Below are 20730 nucleotides of genomic sequence, written 5' to 3'. Positions count from 1 at the left end.
GTGGCACAGTAGCATATAGTGGTTTTTTAAATTAATTGTTATCAATCTTCATTACTGCTAAAAATACTCAATAACCTTGGAGAAATGGAGTGGACAAAACAGGATAACAGCTCCAAGAACATATCACTGTTTTTACAGGCATATAATTTTACTAACAGGGAATTTTCACCCTTGTTTCTCTGCATATTTGGTTGTGTAGTGTTTGATTACAGATAATCCCCAATGCCAGTCAAGAAAGTTTTACTGCCTCCATTTGGCTGAAGCATTTTGGGGCAAGAAGCTAAAAATATGTAACTAGTTCCCGTGTCTTTAGTATAAAATTAATCAGTGTTAGGCCTGTGGGTTTTGCATTTTAAAAAAAGCCATCAGTTTTCTTCTAGCAGTGCTTTTCTTCTAGGAAAAATAGGTGCCGGTACTCATCATGAAGTTGTTACAATAAGGGCAGCTTCTCTGCCCCCCTAAATCAATAAAAATGCGTAACTAACTGAGGTTCTGTCCCCCTAACAAAAATCCTGGCTACATCCATGGGCCCCTCGATGTTCCAAAAGTGCAGAGGTGAAGTGCAGAACTGAGCGTGGCACAACCCCTTCTCCTCTTCCTGCTCCTGCTGTGGAAGGGAAGGAAGGATGAAGCAGCCTCCTGCTGGAGGATTGATTGCAGCAAAAGTAAAGAGAGAGGGGCATTATGAGCCTGACTGGACCTTGGCTTTCCACGGCACCATAAAAAACACTATCATTGTTTAACTTCCAGACCTCTCTACAAACGCTTAACAAAGCTATTGCAGGATTTGTCGTGATGTCGGAAGAAATGGAGAGAGTGTACCACAGCTTTCTTAACAACCAGGTTCCATCCCTGTGGGCCAACGCAGCCTACCCATCGCTGAAACCTTTAGGAGGATGGGTCAAAGATCTCGTGCTAAGGACGGCTTTTGTAGATGTAAGTATAAATGCTGTTGGTTAAGGGCTAGAGGAATTTTAGGGTTCAGAGCTGACCTGGATCTTTCAACTGTGGGGGATATTACGAAAGCAAGTCCTTTCATTTGGAATCCCTGTCTCAAAAGCTGGCACTTAAAATGGCACACATTAATTATTCTTGTTACACCCAGTAATATAGCTTTACAAAATACAAGCAAAAAACAGGTTCATGCCCTGAGTAGCTTTTGCAGCTCTGTTCCCTCTCAATCAGGAGAGGCGGCTGAGGTGCTAGGCTGTTACTTGGAGGCAGTTGCATAGGGGCCAACAAACTGATATTAGATCCAAAATGCAGAATACTGCCTGGGGTTTGATTTGGAACTTGTATAACCCCTGCTTTAAAACAGCTGCAGTTCATTTCCAATTCAAGGCCCTCACACCAGGGTTTAAAGCCCTATATGACTTAGGCCCAAAATTTGTGAAAGACCATCTCCTTCCATTCAAATGCTCTTGGGTATTAAGATCAGCAGACAGGTCCCTCTTGGTAGTTCCACTTCCATTGGGGATTCAGGAAGGTGTTTGCCGAGGAGAGGGAATTTGCTGTGACAAGTGTAAGGACAAGAATAGACACTTACATGTGCTTTGGCTTCATTTCTTTATGGGGTGAAGGACTAAGGGATTGGAGCAAAGTCTTTTTTAGCAAGGGCTTTGAAGAAACTGAGAGAGGTGGCACCGTGTGGGTGTTTTACAAGGGAATTTCAGGCATAAGAACTAGGAAGAAGGAATGAACAGCATCAGCTAAAAAAGCAGGGACCTTCAGGCAATTGAAGTGTTGAAGGAATGAAGGCCATAGGCTGGTTTTTTAGGAAGAATAGATAAGGGGGAAACACCATACAAAGAATATAAACACTAATGAGTGGAGTAATAGAAAACCATGTGAAAAATGCAGGCCTTCCCCATTTATTGCAACTTGGCTTCCTTCTCACTTGAATTAATAAGTGCTGCTGCCAAATATGAGTCACAGCAAACAAACAAACCAGGGAACAATTTGCAAAGTGAAGCCAATATTCCCCATTCTTGGCATTCTTCACAATGCAGGGTTGAGCGTAATTGCGCTATTGCTCCTCCTGATTGGATTAACTGGTTACTTAGCAGCACATGTGAACAACCCACAGCCCCTGGGCTACATGCAGCTTCCACAGGCCTTCCCTCCAGCCTGTCTGTTTGCCCACCCCCAATTCACCTGTATCCCATTCTTCCCTTAGCACAGAGTTCTATTTACATGGGGAGGGGGATGCAAGAGGATGACTCCCCATGGACCTTCCTCCCCATTGCAGTTGTGCTCCTCTCAGCTCGCCAAACAGATGTTCAATGGGGAGAGGAGAGTGTGATTGCCTGCCCAGTCAACTGAGGAGCAGGGAACGTGCACAGTGGAACTACTGAGATGCCACTGTACACCCTGCCCACAACCCAGCTGATGGACACTAGGAAGAAATGTACCAATCAGCTCTACCCAGCACCAATTAACTGATATGGGGGGAGGCACATAAGGGAAGCTCTGCCTGTTGAATGTTTTCCTCTTCCCTGCTGGCTTCCTATTTGGGTAAGTTTGTGGGGGGCAGAGGGTGTTTGCATATGTGCACATGCATATGCATATGTGACCTGCCACCAGTGCAGCCCTGGAAACCCACCTCTGATTACCATATAGATACGTTCATGTGGGCAAAAAAAATCACAGTGGAATTAAAAGGGCAAAGGCATCTTCATGTGTGCATTTATGGTTGATGTTGTTTGATACTATGTAATAATAATAATAATAGTAGTAGTAGTAGTAGTAATAAGGGACGCGGGTGGCGCTGTGGGTAAAAAGCCTCAGCGCCTAGGGCTTGCCGATCGAAAGGTCGGCGGTTCGAATCCCCGCAGCGGGGTGCGCTCCCGCTGCTCGGTCCCAGCGCCTGCCAACCTAGCAGTTCGAAAGCACCTCCGGGTGCAAGTAGATAAATAGGTACCGCTTACCAGCGGGAAGGTAAACGGCGTTCCGTGTGCTGCGCTGGCTCGCCAGATGCAGCTTTGTCACGCTGGCCACGTGACCCGGAAGTGTCTCCGAACAGCGCTGGCCCCCGGCCTATAGATGTGAGATGGGCGCACAAACCCCAGAGTCTGTCAAGACTGGCCCGTTCGGGCAGGGGTACCTTTACCTTTACCTAGTAGTAATAAATTTATTATTTATTCCCCGCCCATCTGTCTGGGTTTCCCTATCTACTCTGGGCAGCTTCCAGCAAAATAATAACAAATGTCAAATATTAAAAACTTCATGATACAGGGCTGCCTTCAGGTGTCTTCTAAAAGTTGTGTTGCTCTTTATCTCCCTGACATCTGATGGGAGGGTGTACTATCAGGTGATCAGACAGGGGTAGAAAAGAGTGTGCTGTGTTAAGGCTGGACCACATCTGCCCACCTAAAAGAATCGGCTACAGAAGCCCTTTACAACTCCAGTTTCCTAGGAAATGCAGGGTCCATGGGCTTCTAATCTTCATGAGATTTGCCTTTAGCTCAAATCAATATGTGAAAACCACAACTGCAGCCATTAGTGAGCTGCCTTCTGATGTACTCAAGGTTTTCTGGACTGGGGCCAAAAGTAATGATTTTTTTTAAAAAAAATAATAATAATAATCTAAAGTCATATCCACTTAGATGGAGGACTAGAATTCTAGCTAAACCCAGTTATTAATGCAAATGAACTGAGGTCAATCCTTGGTTTAGCGAGTTAAATGGAATGTCAGATTTTACACCTAGTATATATTTATCATCTGTTGTGTGTGTTTTCCTAGTTCTGGCTCAAAAGAGGCAAGCCTAAATCATTCTGGATCTCTGGATTCTTTTTTCCACAAGGATTTTTGACAGGTAAATATTCACTATTCCCTCTGTTTCTGATATTCTGGCACAATGACTGCATCAAAACAGTACCACACATATATAGCACAGGATGTACCCGCAGATTTGAGGAAACCTCAAGATGATTTGCAGAAGTACAAACAAACTTTTGCAGAGGAAGACCCTAAAGACTGCATGGAGCAGTCAAGGATGTGCCAACTATAGTCTTTTTCTGACGTAGCTAGTGGGGAAGAGATTAAATCCATCAAACTTTTGCAGAGGAATCCTAACAGCTGATCAGCTAGATTTTATTTGTTAAAATGGAACACTCGGGTACATTGGATTCCTATCCAACAACAAATGTGTGAGAGAGAGACTGTTTCTTTGCACTTGTGTAATTGTATTCAACTAACATTTACTCAGAGCAGAGTCATTGAAATTAGTACCCCTTACTAATTTAGGCCCATTAATTTTAAAGGATCTATTCTGGGCAAAAGTTAGCTAAATGCAACACACATCCTCTTATTTGAATTGGACATTCGTATACAGAACAAGCAGGAAAATAATGTCTCCATTTGAATTGTCTTTGAATTCTAATGTTAATATGAATGACTCTTTATTGTATTTTGTGTTCTGAATTTTAAAAGTAATAAGAAAATTAAATAAAAATGTGAATGCAGCAGTTCTGAGTGAACTAATAAGCCATAATAAGCATTTATGTGTTCAGTTCCAAAATAGTATGCTTTCATCTTTTCTTTGTTTAATTACAGTTACTTTAGCATAGTGGTTTATAATGATTCAGTGTTCTATGAAAAAAGTTTGAAAGTATGGAAATTAAACAATCAGCTACTATTTTGGTTTGGTTTCTAGTAATAAATGTGCCAATGCTTTTCTTTTCTGCGAATGCTATCCTAAATTCTAGTTAGTCTCTCCCTGAATAATTACTGTTGTTGCTTTTAAAACGTGTCCCTCATATTTTTCAGGTACTCTTCAGAATCATGCTCGAAAATATAACTTGCCAATTGATGAGCTTAGCTTTAGTTATAACATGATCCCTGTCTATCGAGATCAAATGCAAGTTGCAGAAGCTTCAAAGTTTTGTCCGTTTGGACACGACTTGCCAATGGATGCTGAGGTACTTAAGTTCCTGTGTTTGTGAACAAAATTCGTTTACACAGAAAGAATATATTATTCTGGGTCTGCAGAACATGCCTCAATCTGTTTTGATATTCATTCACACTTTCATCTGGAATTTTCACAAGTCTGTGTTTTGTTTTGTCACCACTGATGCGGAAATATATATATCTCAGCCATCAGCAGATACTTACATTCACTCTGTGTGTTCCATTTAAAAATTAGTGAATAGTCTTTTGCAGCAAAAACAATGAGGCTTTGTCACACAAGTTAATGACGTAGTTAATGACTGAACTATAGCTGCAAACCTAATCATATCTGCTTAGAAGTAAGTCCCACTGAATTGAGCTGTGCTTGCTCCCATGTGGGGGGTGGGATTGTAGCCACTCATGCTGCCTCCCAGTTAAGATCATGTTCATGGAAGACAACCTTACTTGGCTATGAGTGATCACCAAAGAAGAAGAAGACTCATGTTGCCTTGATTTCACCATTAGTATAAACTTGTTTGGGGGAAGAAATTTTAATTTTAAAACCCATATCTCAGAGGGTCTAAAATGAGCAGTCATGTCCAGATGGTTATCCCCAGTTTGTCCCAAAGGGTAGAATTTTAACTGAGGAGGACAGATAAAATCCAAAGGCAACCAAAGTGATAACTTCTTTTCCATGTGGAAAAAAAATATATGATTGATGCTTTCTATTGTTTTTGAAAATTCACAACAGGAAGCAGGTTAAGGTTCATATCCTACCCCCATTTACCTGGGATTAAGCCTCACTCAGTTCCGTGGGATTTACTTATTGGTAGACATGCTTAAGACTGCAGTTTCAGTGCATATAGGCTGCCTTGGCAAGAAACAACACTTCAGAAACAAGAAAAGCGATTAAAATATATCTCAAAGCAATTTATTTTTCCTATGATGTGTGCATGGTGTTTTTTTTAAAAAAAAATGTTGTTGAGAACTAAGTTGAATAGCTTTCACAACAGACTCTTGTCTGTGCCACAGTGGGGGTCAAGTGGGCAGACTAAAGGAAATTCACATCATAGCATATTTACAATGGATTTTTCCACCATCACTAATCCTCAGAATTATATTTAAAGAACAACAGAATTCATCTAGTGTAATTTAAATTTCTGTTGCTTCCCACCCCCCATTTATCACAAGAAATATGGGGGAGGGAGCCCTGCGTGTGATCCCAGTAGTAAGAATACTAGGAATAGGAATAGGACAAATAGGAAGAATGGGGACCAGAGATAGGGTGTTCACAGTAGAATTGTAATGTCGGAAAGGAACCCAAAAAGTCATTAAGTCCAACCTCCTGCGATGCAGGCATTGCAACTAAAGAATCATTGACAGATGGCCATCAGAACTCTGCTTAAAAACCTCCAGTGAAGGAGAGTCCACGTATTGTATCTTTGTGAGCCATCCCAAGCTCCCCTTGAAGTTAGTGCAGAATGTTGCCGACAGGAGCGAGACCCTATTAGGATATGACACCTCTGCTCAGAGATCTGCGCTGGCTGCCAGTTTGTTACTGGGTCAGGTTCAAGGTGTTGTTACTGGTATACAACTGGCTTGGGACCAGTTTATATACTGGGTCACCTTATCCATGCATATGTTGAAGTGTTTCAATCTCTTTTTAGCCTGCTGTTTATTTTAATTGTTTTTAGCTCCTAGTTTTTAATGATAGTTTTCTATTAATTGTGAACTAAGAGGTTATATATATATATATATACACACAGGGTGAGTCCTTTAAAAGAGGCCCCGTGGACACAGAGTACACATGCTCCACGGGGCCTCCATTAAAAGACTCACCCTGTGTATAATAAATAAATGTGTAAGTAAAGGTAAAGGGACCCATGACCATTAGGTCCAGTCGTGACCGACTCTGGGGTTGCGGCGCTCATCTCACTTATTGGCCGAGGGAGCCGGCGTACAGCTTCTGGGCCATGTGGCCAGCATGACTAAGCCGCTTCTGGCGAACCAGAGCAGCGCACGGAAATGCCGTTTACCTTCCCACCGGAGTGGTACCTATTTATCTACTTGCACTTGGATGTGCTTTCAAACTGTTAGGTTGGCAGGAGCAGGGACTGAGCAACGGGAGCTCACCCCGTCATGGGGATTCGAACCGCCGACCTTCTGATCGGCAAGTCCTAGGCTCTGTGGTTTAACCCACAGCGCCACCCACCCTGTGTGTAAGTTCTTACAAAAAGGGAGCATGTTATTGCCAAGAGGTGAATAGTTAGATCATCTTTTATGATTAAGTTTATTTTTGTTGGCTACTAGACTTGAGTCGTGTGGGTTCCCCCCCACCACCTCTTGATACTTCTTTCAGCTGCCCTCTCCTGAAGATGGTGTGTTGGTCCATGGCATGTTTATGGATGCCAGTCGCTGGGACGATGAGGAGATGGTCATCGAAGATGCCTTGCCTAGGCAAATGAACCCAGTGTTGCCGGTAGTGCATTTTGAGCCACATCAGAATTATGAGCCAGACCCGTCTCTCTATCATGCACCACTCTATAAAACGGGAGCAAGAGCAGGAACACTGTCCACCACAGGTAACTTGTTTCTTTGATGAAAATGATGGGAAGCATATAATTTTAATTAGTTTTGTACGTAGTAAGAAAAATCTGTATGTGTGGACGCTCCAGACATGAACTCATCTGAGCTATTACAAGTAGGCCATGGCTCTTAAGTAATTTAAAATATTAGGGTGAGCTTCTCGGCTCGATCAAAATTGGGGCTGGCAGCTATGGTCAAAAGCGTGTAACCTACATTTTCTCATAATAGCCCCATAAAGTTTAGTGAGCTTCATATCCTAAACTCTTAGTTGGCAATTGCTGCCACCGTGGCCACTCACGTGGCAGGGAAAGAGACCTCCCTGACTGCTACTGCGCTCTCTTCCCACCCCTTCTCCTCTGTGGCTGCTGTGGCCATGGTGGGAGTGGGATTATTAGGGTGCATTTACCTTTGTGTATGTCCCTTTTGCCGCTTTCCCTGGTTTCCAGAATGCTGGGGAACGTGCTTTCCCCGGGGTTACCCAAATATTGTCAGTTTCCCTGGGAAAGTTGCAGACAAGCCATAGCAGGGAAAGGAGGGGCTTCTGATGTTGCACCAGCCCCTGGGAAAACTGCATGCCCCAGGGACTGCCTTGGCTTTATGCACAGCTATGCAAGGCACCAGGCCCCAAAGAGGGGAAGGAGGGAGCCTGCCCTTTTGCAGTTTGCCACCAAAGCACACCACTACCAGGGAGTGGAGGGAAGACCACTGGTAAGAAAATGGAAGGGGGCAGAAAATGTGGGTGGGAGAATCAGGTCTGTTGGTATCCTAGCCCTTATATTCAGGTTGCATTCAGTCTTAATGGAATAACTGAGTTGAACTACTTACTCCAGATTTCACGTACTGTATTTTACACAGGTTTTAATGGTTACCAACTTTAGAGCCAGTGAACACATGGTAACAAAGTTCTTGTTACTTTTTGAATTAGGTCATTCCACCAATTTTGTGGTCACCGTCTTATTGCCTTCCAAAAGGCCAAGTGACTATTGGATTTCCAAAGGCTCTGCATTGCTTTGCCAGCTGAACGAATAGTTGGGACATGGTTGCTGTCCACCAGCATAAGTCTACATTGTGCCCACTCCATAGGGCAGGTGCAGAGTTGTAAAGTTACATCAGTGCCGCGCTCATCGCATTGGTATGCTATATAACCACACTGTCAGAACTGTTCCTCCCTTGCAATTGATTTTTTATTTGCATTAGACTTCATGAATAAGTTGGATGTAGTGTTCATTTCCCACTGCTCTCCTTTGCTTTTCATTTACTGCTTCAATATTTTATGCATCGGTAGTACCTTTTTTTCTTTTTTAAAGTCTACTCCTATAGTATGTGCATGTTTCAAATGAAGAAACATGCTTTGCATCAAAGGGATAACATTGTGAGTCCTGTGCTGTAAGCTTTTATATCTTGATTTCTTTGTGAATGCAAATTGCTTATAATGGGAAAAGTTTCTAAGAAAAAGAATTGCAATAGGCAATTGAATGGCTAATTCCATTTTGTCTGAAAAATTTGTGCAATAAATGTTTCCTTTTCACACACACGTGCACACCATAATAGTTATTGGGAGGGGAAGGAAATAAGCAATGCTTGCTTGTCTCCATTTTCAATATGAGTTGGCAGCTTGCAAAAAAGTTGGGAAATGTTACATTCAGCAATAGATCCAATAATAACAAACTCCTTTACTGTACTCATGTTTGTATAAACTTTGTTCTTCCCTGTATAGAAGGCACATGGCATAAGTAGTGTCAACTCATCATATGATGATGACAATTGTCACATCAGTATCTGGTCATCAGAAGCCCTTATCAGGTGACTGATGTCATGAGAAAATATTTTAGGCTGCAGTCCTGACCTCTGGGGCTGGTAGTGGCAGGGCTGGATTGAGGGACACCGGTGCTGCCCTGCCACTCACACTGGCCAGAATTTGGGGGGGGGAATGCCCCGTGCCTGTGCCAGTTTAAAGGCTGGCACATCTAAGAGGCCCAACTTGGACCCATTGTTGCCACATGACAACAGTAGGGCTGGCTCAGGATCCATTCTGGGGCGTTCCAGTGACAGGAATACCACCTTCCTGCCATGTTGGTGGGTGCCTTGGGGTGCTCCTCACTACTGTGCTCCCCCACAAACAGAGCCAGTGGAGTCAGGGACCAACCTCCTCTCCCAAGAGATCATGGCTTTGGATTGCTCTCCCCCGCAGTAGCTATAGCTTTCAGCAGTAGAGCTCTCCACCATCTTAATGGGCTTATAGGTCAGCTGAATGCTCCCTTACACATTGCAGTCTGTGACAAATAGTTCCTTACACAAAGGCATTTCATGTGCAATTGGGGGGAATGTGTATCCAAACCTTTGCTCAGATACGCATTCAGATGCCTACCTGAGCATGCACCTGATTTATACCCATCATTCTCAACCCAGCAAGTGATACACATAATGCTTTCTAAATGTTTGGGACTACGTACATCCTAACAGGCTAGAATAAATAAGCATTAGACCAATACAATTTAATGAAATTTGATTATGTATACAAACACATTTGCAGCCTTAATGCTTAACTTAGGGAAAGGTGATAAGTTGTCTTTCTTATGAGTATGTTGGACACTGGGAAACGTTTTGAAGATATTCCCGGGGCAAGCTGGATAAATATTTCAGACCATCACAATGGTGATAAAAGCTAAAACTCGCCATTTATTTGGCAAACCGCAATATCATTCAAGGCAAAAGTGATACATTACCATAGATGAACTTTGCGTCAAGATGCAAACAAAGATATTGAAAATGACACATAACGTGTTTAAGGAAATGACAGCAAATAACGTGTTTAAGGAAAGATTTACAAATGCAGCAAAATGTTCACTAGTGTTTCCCTAGTAGCACTTATGCTTGACTAATTACTTGGCAACGCATATGTTGTATATCAGGTTTCATCTAATATTTATCAGAGATCATGACCACGAGTACAGGGAGAGGACACTGTTTACAAAACAAGTAACAGAGCCAGGTACTTTAATCCTGTACCTTGTAATCTCTAATATTGGGGGAGACAACTGGATGCTGAAATTCATTCCAACTCCTTTCCCTTATTGAAGTCGGCACACAAAGTGCACTTCCCAATTTTAAAATCTCATTGTTTAACAAAATTATTGGCATCAATTCGTAATCCCCAATAACCTTTGGGAGTTTTCTGTTGGTTTCTGAGATCCTTATGTAAAATCTTTTGTAACAGCTTCAATGAAATTTGGAGCAGACATTAGTATTGTGAGCGTGCAGATGATGGCAAAGAGTGAAAACGCCACGAGGCACAATCTGTCTATGACAGCAGCAGCAAACTTCCATTCACTGCAGATTTCTTCCCCTTCGTCCTGTTTTCGGAAACGGGCTGCAATGAACTGAACTTCTTCCAGGATTTTCACAATCACTGGGATAGTGTCCATTAAAACTTTCCTTTGAGTAAGCTCGGCATCTTCAGGTGAAGAACTGGGACCTTTCCCACCCTTATCGCTCATATCACTGTTCTGTGGGCAGCAAGGGTTTTCCATGACATGGTAGCTGTAGATCACGTTGCCATTGCTAGATTGGTGTCCTGGTAAGACATTCATTTCTACGCTGCTGACACTTGACTGGTGTCTGGAGTGGCTATATTTGCAAGAAAGGGGTCTTAAGCTCTCGCCAGGTTTTTTCATTCTCAAAAACCAAGCACACCAATTCAGCAGAACTACACGAACCTGAAAAAAATACAGAAACCATCAGCACATTTCTCAGAAGCTTTGAAAGACCAACTTTACAACAAATACTAATTGCACCAAGAAGCATCAGGGGAAATGTGTTTTGCAAAGGGATTTTGCCATTCTATAAATTTCTGTATGAAGCGTCATAGATCATGACTATCTAGAATGAAACAAAGATGTCAGGAAAAACAATTTTTGTATTAACTGTGCTTCTACTAGACTTTTATGTTTCAGGCCACTAATCTGGAAAATAGATGCCTCAGGTGCATTGCAAGAGCTCTTTTTATAGTTGTAGTGGAAGCAGTCTCTATTGAGTACTTACAAGAAATTAAAATTGGTTAAGAAACTTAACTACTGGAAAGTGATTAAATGATTAAAGTCAAAGAATTTAAACAGGGCTGAACTGTTATCAGTCTTAATCCTTTAATGTATAGCAGTGTGAAGGAGTATTCTATTTATAAAGAAAGTCTCTTGGATTAGCTCATGTAGGTGATAGTGGTATAGATTTCTCTGGTAACTTGTATAATAACAGATTACACCATCTCTATTGAGTATCTTGTTTGAGGAACCTCATGCTTTGTTGAGAGCTAATTGAATCAAAAAAGCTTGGAAAATGGGACCTTGTGTCCAGCCCCAAGGGAAATTAGATTAATCAACTACATATCAACCATGAAGAGGGATCTCTCGCTTGCAGAATAGTTTCCTGACACAACTAGACAAATATCTCTCACCGGTAAGGACCTAGCCTTGAATTTTAATTGCTTACCTCAAACCAGTAGTTTTAGCGTTGGAATAAATAAAACAGAGAAACAAAATGTTGTACTATACCCCCATGTGATATTAGCCTGTGGCTGCTGCTTCTACTTTGCAAGTTTCCCTTGGGAATGGGCAACGATAAAAGACATGGGGCGGAAGTTCTGGCAACCCATTTTCCCAGTGTTCAATATGCCAGCAGGATTAGAGTCCTATGTTAATAAATAAATAGTTCTGAAAACCTTCTTAGCCGATAGGAGCTTCATGAGAAAAGAGGCTGCTACAGTGGGATAGGAGAGCTGAAAATGATGTCAATGTATTTCATATCCAACGACCAACAAGCCCCTGTGGTTTCAGATAGTACATGGGTAAAGGGACCCCTGACCATTAGGTCCAGTTGTGTCCGACTCTGGGGTTGCGGCGCTCATCTCACTTTACTGGCCGAGGGAGCTGGTGTACAGCTTCTGGGTCATGTGGCCAGCATGACTAAGCCGCTTCTGGCGAACCAGAGCAGTGCATGGAAACACCGTTTACCTTCCCACCGGAGCGGTACCTATTTATCTACTTGCCCTAGTGTGCTTTCGAACTGCTAGGTTGGCAGGAGCAGGCACCGAGTAACAGGAGCTCACCCCATCACGGGGATTCGAACCACCAACCTTCTGATCGGCAAGCCCTAGGCTCTGTGGTTTAGACCACAGCGCCACCCGTGTCCCTTACATGGGCAGATGAGTCTAAAAAGCCCATGACACAAATTTTCATGGCCCTCTAGCAGCTATGGTGGCTCATTTACCAGAAGTAATATCTGGGAGTGTTGCGAGTGGGGCTTGCATGTGTGCCCCTGCCCCCCTCTGGTTTAACCCTAGTATTACAATAGAACCTTAAACTTTCTTGAAGGAAGCAAGGATCCATCGTTATGTTCAGAAGACAACAATTTTTTCCATGGAGTAATTCCCAGTTTGAACCCTTTGCAACTAAGGAGGTGGGTTGATAGGAGACCCCCCCAATCTATTATTTGGAACTAGGCACACCTCTAGAGGCAGAATTTGGTACCTGGCAGGTTCCACACGGGTGAAGAGAAGTACCTGGGATAACAGGCCACTGACACCTTTCAAGCATTCAGGTAGGTAGAAGAAAAGGTGAGGACTGGGAGATTGTTTTCAATCTATTCCTGGTAGATAGGAGCACTAGGAGGGAGGGGAGTGGGTCATTTCCTGTGTGCCTGGAAGATACTGTGAACACTGCTTTTGGAAGTGCAGAAATGAGGCCATTACACCAAGTATAAAGGATTTTAAAAGGGGTGGGTGCTTGTTTTCAGGCCTTGATCCACACCATTAATAAAGTAGCTCAGAATCCTGGATCTTCACAACAACAGAAAATGGCCAAAGGATTGGGTCTCTTTAGAGCTCAGATTAATAGAAGCTCTAGCCTGATACTGAAGGATAAAGGTATGGCCTTTCTCAAAGGCTCTATTGGCATGCATTGATTGTTGAAGCGAGTGAATTCAGCTCTACTGATCTTTTTTCTGATCTATATCAAAAGTGCTCTCGGGCTTGAATCTTTTTTACTTCTACAGATCGCAATGGAACAAGAAGCAGCAATTCAAATAAGTGAACCATACTTTGATACCGCATCTAAATTATTTGAGAAATTTCCCTAACCCTACTGCATATATAACAATTGTCTAACCTCAGCCCACACAAAGAAACTACAAAGTTCTTTTTAAAAATTGTGTTATGGAATAAGGGCGATTCCTAGCAACAGAGAAGACAAATTACATACTTATTGAATGCCATACCTACTCAAGCATATGTAATCATTACCTGGAGGGTAGGCTTTGTAATAAATGCCCGAGGTGAATCATTATCTCACTAATAATTGGAGTAAATGTTGCTAATGATGTTTATGTCCAATAAATGCAAACCCACATACTGGCCAGAATCCAAAGATCCATGTGAGCTTTCAACTTGCTTTTCCCCTCAAACACTGCCATGTTGTAATTAGAGAATTTAAAACAAGAAGGAGGGGAAATCGCCTTTGTGAAGATGAGCCATATGACAAAGGCAGCTGTATCTCTATAGACAATTTGGTCAAAAGACTCCACTTTGGGTTAGAAGTATCTACCCTATGTAAATTTAAAATCTTCCTTGGGTAGACACTTACATAAATCCTTTTCTTGTTTTCTTATGACAGGTGGTGGTGGTGTCTAACCTTTTTTGACCTGAGGGCCACATTCACCCCTGGCTAGTCTTCCAAGGTAGCCAAATGCCAGTAATGGTTGTGGTGACCGCCACTCTTTCTGATACACAGGCATATAACACGTACAAGAACATAGCCCCTCCTCCTCAGCTCACCTATGAAGGTCAGCTGATGATCAAGATGAAGTTACTGTCGCCCCTCTACTCATCAAATGATGGATCTGATGGCCCAGTAGGAGGGCATTGTGTATCTGCGTCAGTGCATTTTGCCCATCCTAGGACTGTGCCTACTTTTAAATATATATATTTTTGCCACCACCAAATCGGTGGGGTCTTCCTCCAGAAGGGGGAAGGTGCTTGGGAGGTTGGATCAGACCCCTGAACAGGAGGTTAGCAACTGCTGTGCTTTGCATCAAGTGCTTTGAAGTATTTTACAATAACTGAGGAAGATTTAATGGCCCATTGTTTTGTGTGTGACATTCTGCAACCACAGCAGCGCGAGCACCCAAATCATTCTCTTTCCTAGGCAATTTGAGGTTGCTGTAAGAAGCGATGGGTCTTGCTCAGTTCTCTCGGAAAACTCTGGAAATCCTGTAATACATTTAAATTCTACTGCTGCCACTATCATTTGTGCTGGAGCTCATGATAGACTCTACCCCTGCTGCCACAATACTACATTACCCAGGGATTTGAGGTTGCCTTATTAGAATAGACTGTCCTTTTTAAATACTTGTGAATGCTTTGTAAGTATTTGGAGGGTCTCAATGAAGCATTCTCTATAAAAGAGGGGGTGACCTGATCCCCAACTTATCAGGTAGAGGCAGTTAAGTGGAAGTGCAGGGAGATTTAGATTAGATCCACTTTTGGCTCAGGGTGCCTACAACCCTGGGTACAGAAATAGGTACAGTCAAACCTCAGTTCCCAAACGCCGACTTTTTGGCTCCCGAATGCCAAAAACCCAGCCGTAAGTGTTCTGGGTTTTGAACGTTTTTCGGAAGCCGAACATCCGACGAGACTTCTGCTTGAGTGCAGGAAGCTCCTGCAGCCAATCAGAAGCCATGCCTCAGTTGTCGAACATTTCGGAAGCTGAACAGGCTTCCGGAACAGATTACATTTGACAACTGAGGTTTGACTGTACTACACACACTGGGCTAGCACAACCAAATTCATGGAGGAAGGCACTATTAGCCCTGACAGATCACCAGATGCTGGGGACAAACAACAGAGGAAGCCCTTGTTGACTGGTTATTGTTTCACTGGTAAGCTTTGCAGAAGTACCCAAACTTCTGGAAACAGAATGCTGAACTGGATTCACTTCTGGTCTCTCCCAGTGAAACTTTCTCCTTCAAAACTGCTTTTCCCTGCAGGGTTCCAGTCCCATGTTTGCAAGATGAATACAAAGAAGGAAACCCAGATGGTAAACATCTGGTAGCATGGACTAAGCACTGATGTCCTTCACTGGGAAGTTCAACAATAGCTAGTAAAGTTATCTTCTGAATTTAAATGAGACTCTGTAAACAGACTGTCTAGCTCCTGAACTTTCAGAGAACATCTGTGACTTTGAAATGAACCCTACAACCAAAGGCTATCTAGAAGCTATTGCTCAGATTCCCACAGGGCCTCCTGCAGTGGCATGTAATAGATACCAACAGGAATAACTGCAGCTCTTGATTGCATCATAGTGTTCAGCTCCCAAAACATCAATGGAGCCTATTGAACAAGCATAAAAAAGCACTAATGTGGCCCTGGTGGTGAATTTTTAATGTTAAAAAATTTCATAATATTATAAACTGACACACGAAATGAACTTATTATATGGGATGAAGCAACTGCTGGGGCAACCGCACAATATGAGGTCACTGATTCTTCCAAATGATATTTATGTAATTGAAAAGCTGTCCGTAGCTTGTAATTAAAAAGTTATCCATACTTTACAGGCTTGAAAAGAGGGGGGGGGGACCACCACAGGCTTAAAAAGTGGATTTGTCTCAAGCACCTAAAGTCCCAAGACTAGTGACTCTCTTTGACAGGACCTGATTTACCACTAGAAAGAATGGCTCCAAGTAGCTTTCTGCTTATCCCACACTTTCTAGACACCGGTTGAAAGGTTTTGCCCTTGCCCTGCCACTTTCCCTGGGAAAACCCGCTCTTTAGTGATAAATCGGAGCCAACGTCAATCCAGAGAAAACCCAGTTGAGGTTGGGTCTGATTCAGCACTAAAAAATGGGTTCCCCCAGGGGGAAGCCGTGGGCCAAGGGCAAGTATGGATGAGCCCTGAGTCTCTCTGTGCCTTCAACTTTTTAGAACCCACAAAATCACAAAAGGATCAAAAAATTGGCCCCGTATAAAAACTCAGCTGACCAAGTCCTCCCATAATAAATAAGGGCACAAACTAGCACAACATTGATTTTAGCTGGACAGATGTAGCTCATAGGTTAAATAAAAATCTACTGAAATTAAAAATTGTTCCTAGAGATTAGTTAGGCACACAAAAAATTAACTTCCTTTGTACTGCAATATGTGAATGAGTGCTGAAATGAATTTGAGAAAGGAGAGTTCTAGTCAAACTATGTTTTTATCCTAGTACAAGGATTAGCACAAGGGGATTCCCTGCTCTCCCCCCCAAAAAAAAATCTGTTCTGTGGGAATGGGGGACCCGCAGAATAGATTTAGGGCATGTGTAGGGGAAGGAGAGTTGGAGACTGTTCAGTTGCATAAGAAGAAATCCCTGTGCTGGCAGAGCAATCTGCTTAGCGCTACAGTGAACACAGCCCTCACTATTTCAAATTATTTTTTTTAATCAATTTAAAAATGCACGCTTCACAAGAGAAATGTATGCTTTACCATGTAGATGATAAAATGGCAACCCAGTTGAGACGTTCCATTTGTAAAATGAACAGAGCCTGAACAAACTTAAATCTTGATTTGCAATTTGAGTGGATTCCAATTAGAAACAGTACTGGGATTTCTGATGTTACGTATCCTTTTAATTATTCTTTCAAATTATTTTTAAGAAGCAGAGGAACCATGAAAGACCATTCAAAATGACAGAATTCCTCTCTAAACATTCTTGTTATAATATCTGTTGAAATACAATGTTTCCAGTGTTCAATATAATTTCTAAATTTACTTATTTCTTCCTTGCCTTTTTGGAACATAACCAAATACAAATGCTATTGTTCAATGTATTCAAACAACTTTTTAGGCACTCTATACTTGGCCTCATATTATGTTGTTTCTATGCTATTTACACTCCTTTGCCGGCGGCCACTGTTGTTGTAATACTGGTGTTAGTATTTAAATTCAAGCTCTGGGAAAGGGGGGACTCACTCTATTCCTCTGCTTCCTGCTGAACAGATGGCCAGCTCCATTTCAGAAAATATTATCCCAGCCCTAGATTGGACTTTTGATCCCCAGATAATACACCTGCACGACTATTTGCATGCCTATTTTCTCTTGCTGGATCAGGGCAGTGAACTTTATAATCAACCCATATAACCAGCAACATGCAAATTAACAGAGCTGTACATAATTGCTGCAATTAATTAGCTGCTAATAGCTAAAACGAAATAGCCAACATCAAGGCAAACTGCGGAATGTCCTTGCAAAAATTCATTGCAGGTAAAATTTATGCTGGTTAACCTTGAGTGCCACTCACTTAAGCAGTGGGATTTTGTTGGTTAGTTCTGCTCTCCAGGCAGCGCCTCCATCCCTCTTAAAATCGGTTATTTTTCAAGGTGAAAAATAATCACAGAACAATATGCAATTCATTATAAACACAAATGAAATCAAGGCAGCTCTCGGCTCCGTAGGAGAGACTATTTGTGAGTGGAAGAGAAGCTTTTGAGACGAGAGTGGCAGAGAACCAAATTTCCAGGAAGAGAATTCATACTCCTCCATTGATGGGGAATCTGTTAGCAGGTCTTTCTTACCTAGCAAAGAGCTGCAGGGAAGCCTGTGAAAGAGACAGGTAACACAGCCGACAAGAAGCCTAGCAAGAGAACAGCAGTGCTGATGTGATGGGAATCACAAGAGCAACAGTCCCTCCAGCCGTCTTGGTTTGTATGAGAGAAGCAACTTCTCAGTATTCTGTTGAGGCGCCCTTTTGCACAGCTACAGAGATGAGTCTACCTTCTACCTCTTCCAGACCACAAGCAAACATCCTCTTTATGATGTAAGCCTCCTGCATGTACCAATTACTATTCCATGCAAAATTCACTCTATTCTGAACTGCATGAGGACAGCAATTCCAGAATCTCAATGCTATCCTCAAGGCTTTTGGAAGGTAATGCCTGGCCCCGCAATCTTGTAAGCACAGAATTTCTTAACTATTTTATTTCGCTGAAACACATAGGGATAGCTGCTGGGGAAATTAACCACGAGTTAGCTACAGGAGAGATTCAGCAGGCACCCTCGCTTTTGATTTCTGGAGACTTTGCTATGTCAGCAGGCCTATGCCATTGTTTAAATTTTATGCTCTGCAACCTAAGGGTATAGGGCAGTGTACAATATTATTATTATTATTTCCCTTGAGTAGCCAGTCATTTTAATGATTGTGTCATATTGCACCCTGAGGAAGTTTGATTTCACCACTGGAGGTGCACTGTCTCTTGAGACAGACAGATACAACAAGATGTTTTAAAATGTCTTATTTATATAAAAAAATTATATACTACTATATATAAAAATATAATAACAGGAGTGGTTTGCAGCCATCATACATAAAACCATAAAATAAAAAAAACTTGTAAAAATGTTAAAATCAGAAAGCAGCTAACTATTAAGTTATTGTAATGGTTTGTAAGTGGGAGGCATAGGAATACTTTTACAAATAAGCAAATAAATGTAAGCCAGGAACTGAAGTGACCATCCTTGCTTTTTGAGAAGCCGACACACTCTGGATGGGTCACAAATTGTGCAGGTTTAGTCAAAAGCAAATGGGAGCATATCGTATGTGAGACACCTTGACAGAATTGTGAGCTTCTCTTTAAAATATTCTGTTCTTTCTATCCCCTCCAAAACAATTATATCTATTTATGCCTGCATGTTTTTGAGATTCATCTGTTTGCACTTACCCATTGGGGCATCTTCCCAGCTTGAGGGTCATGATGATGGAACTGAAGAACGAGAACTGTCACCACCACAGATAAGCCGACAATGACCATGATGCTTGCAAAATATTGTGCTGTGCATTAAAAGAGGGGAGGGAGAAGATAACAAATAGTTACTTAGCCTTTGGGGGCTCCCAGAGCACTTGGCAACTTGGTTGTATTTTTACAGCCTTGACAGCACGGTAAATGACATAAGAATATGCAGTGTATTGTGCATTGCAAAGTTATGCCCGTTAAACATTTCTCAGTTTAACGCGCTTTAAAAAGAAGAAGCTAGAAACAAAATACCTACACACTTCCTGAATTTAACGGGATGCATCCTATTTTTAGTCTTTTCCTAAGTGGTTGTGTTATACCACTAATTACAGAATATAGACAACGTATCAATGTATTATGTGTGCGCGCCCTCGCCTTTAGGTTGGCAATTTGTGGCCCTGTCTTCATTTTATGGGGACGGGACAAGGGGAAATGGGGGCAGCAGAAAGTGAGGCAAAAAAAGGAGGGGCCCCACTAGCCTTGCCTAATGGTAGCAGGTACACCTGACCAACCACACCTGAGGTTCCCCCCACCCACCCTGCTTCAGGTACTCATTGCCATAATAGTGGACATCCATACGTTGAACATAGGAGAAACATGCATACAGCCAGAAATGCTTTGAAGGTTTGTACTATAGCAGCTGATTGCACAGCGGAACTAGCAAATCGCTTTTCCTTTTAAACTCATTTACCCCCAGAGTCAGGTGATTAGTTACAGTAAAAATAAAACAAAATACGCAAATATCCTCCACCACACAAACAAAACAGGCTGCCTAGTCTTCAGTATTCTCTAATATTCCACAGATGAAAGTAAAAACCCACTCGTGTATTTGAAGTGTGCTTATTTGTCCAGGAGAAATCACTGTTCGAAGCACTGGACTTTGCTGAAAGCTCATCTCTGCCTCTGGTACACTGAATTGATTTACTCAGCAGCACCAGCATATATTAATTTTTTGCTCCAATTATCCCTATTTATCTACCACCACTCATAGATTTAATTCAATTTGTTGTGGCCCTGGGGAGGAAGCTGGATTCTGAAGAACCATATGAGCACACTAACAACATTTTAGAAAAGATATACCCCCAAACCTGTTAACTGAAGGAGAGATCAGAAAAGAAAGGCTGTCTCTGGTAAACAGAGAGAATTGAGGTGTATGGAATTGTGGCCCCAGTGTTAATATCAATCCCCAAAGGAGAGAGAAACCTATAAAAAGATAATACCTTATTAGAGAGGTCAGAACTCTGCATTGGCTAAATTTGAACACCACGATAAGCCGTAGTTTATCTTGTGAGAAATGAGCCTACTGGCCTCCCCAGGACTGAGGTAACCCTGGGGGCAGACTACCCCAGGTGTCTTCACTTGGTGGGGCATTGGGCAGGAGGCACGCCGAATGTCCGCCATCGGTGGCTCGCTCCACCCCCGGCTGCAGGGCATGCGCGCCG

General features: G+C 42.3%; 2 protein-coding genes across 4 annotated transcripts in view; one reads left to right on the top strand and one right to left on the bottom strand.

The window, feature by feature from the left end:
* DNAH6 (dynein axonemal heavy chain 6) overlaps positions 1 to 8705 on the top strand; it is a 131002-nt gene extending 122297 nt beyond the window's left edge. For both annotated transcript variants that reach the window (XM_082204454.1, XM_082204455.1), the window contains 5 exons: positions 751 to 936; positions 3743 to 3815; positions 4769 to 4920; positions 7248 to 7470; positions 8400 to 8705. In XM_082204454.1, coding sequence (XP_082060580.1) covers positions 751 to 936; positions 3743 to 3815; positions 4769 to 4920; positions 7248 to 7470; positions 8400 to 8503 — 738 coding nt within the window. In that variant the 3' untranslated portion in view covers positions 8504 to 8705. The remainder of the gene's footprint in view (positions 1 to 750; positions 937 to 3742; positions 3816 to 4768; positions 4921 to 7247; positions 7471 to 8399) is intronic.
* A 409-nt stretch (positions 8706 to 9114) lies between these two features.
* LOC309521869 (neuronal acetylcholine receptor subunit alpha-7-like) overlaps positions 9115 to 20730 on the bottom strand; it is a 105651-nt gene continuing 94035 nt past the window's right edge. For both annotated transcript variants that reach the window (XM_082204969.1, XM_082204970.1), the window contains exons 9-10: positions 19217 to 19326; positions 9115 to 11190 (exon numbers count right to left, since the gene is read on the bottom strand). In XM_082204969.1, the coding sequence (XP_082061095.1) occupies positions 10669 to 11190; positions 19217 to 19326 (632 nt within the window). In that variant the 3' untranslated portion in view covers positions 9115 to 10668. The remainder of the gene's footprint in view (positions 11191 to 19216; positions 19327 to 20730) is intronic.

Source organism: Podarcis vaucheri (assembly GCF_965113315.1).
Source record: "Podarcis vaucheri genome assembly, chromosome: 17".
NCBI classification, from domain to species: domain Eukaryota; kingdom Metazoa; phylum Chordata; class Lepidosauria; order Squamata; family Lacertidae; genus Podarcis; species Podarcis vaucheri.
The sequence above is the reverse complement of the archived record's forward strand: the minus strand, read 5'-3'. Positions and strand labels throughout refer to the sequence as shown.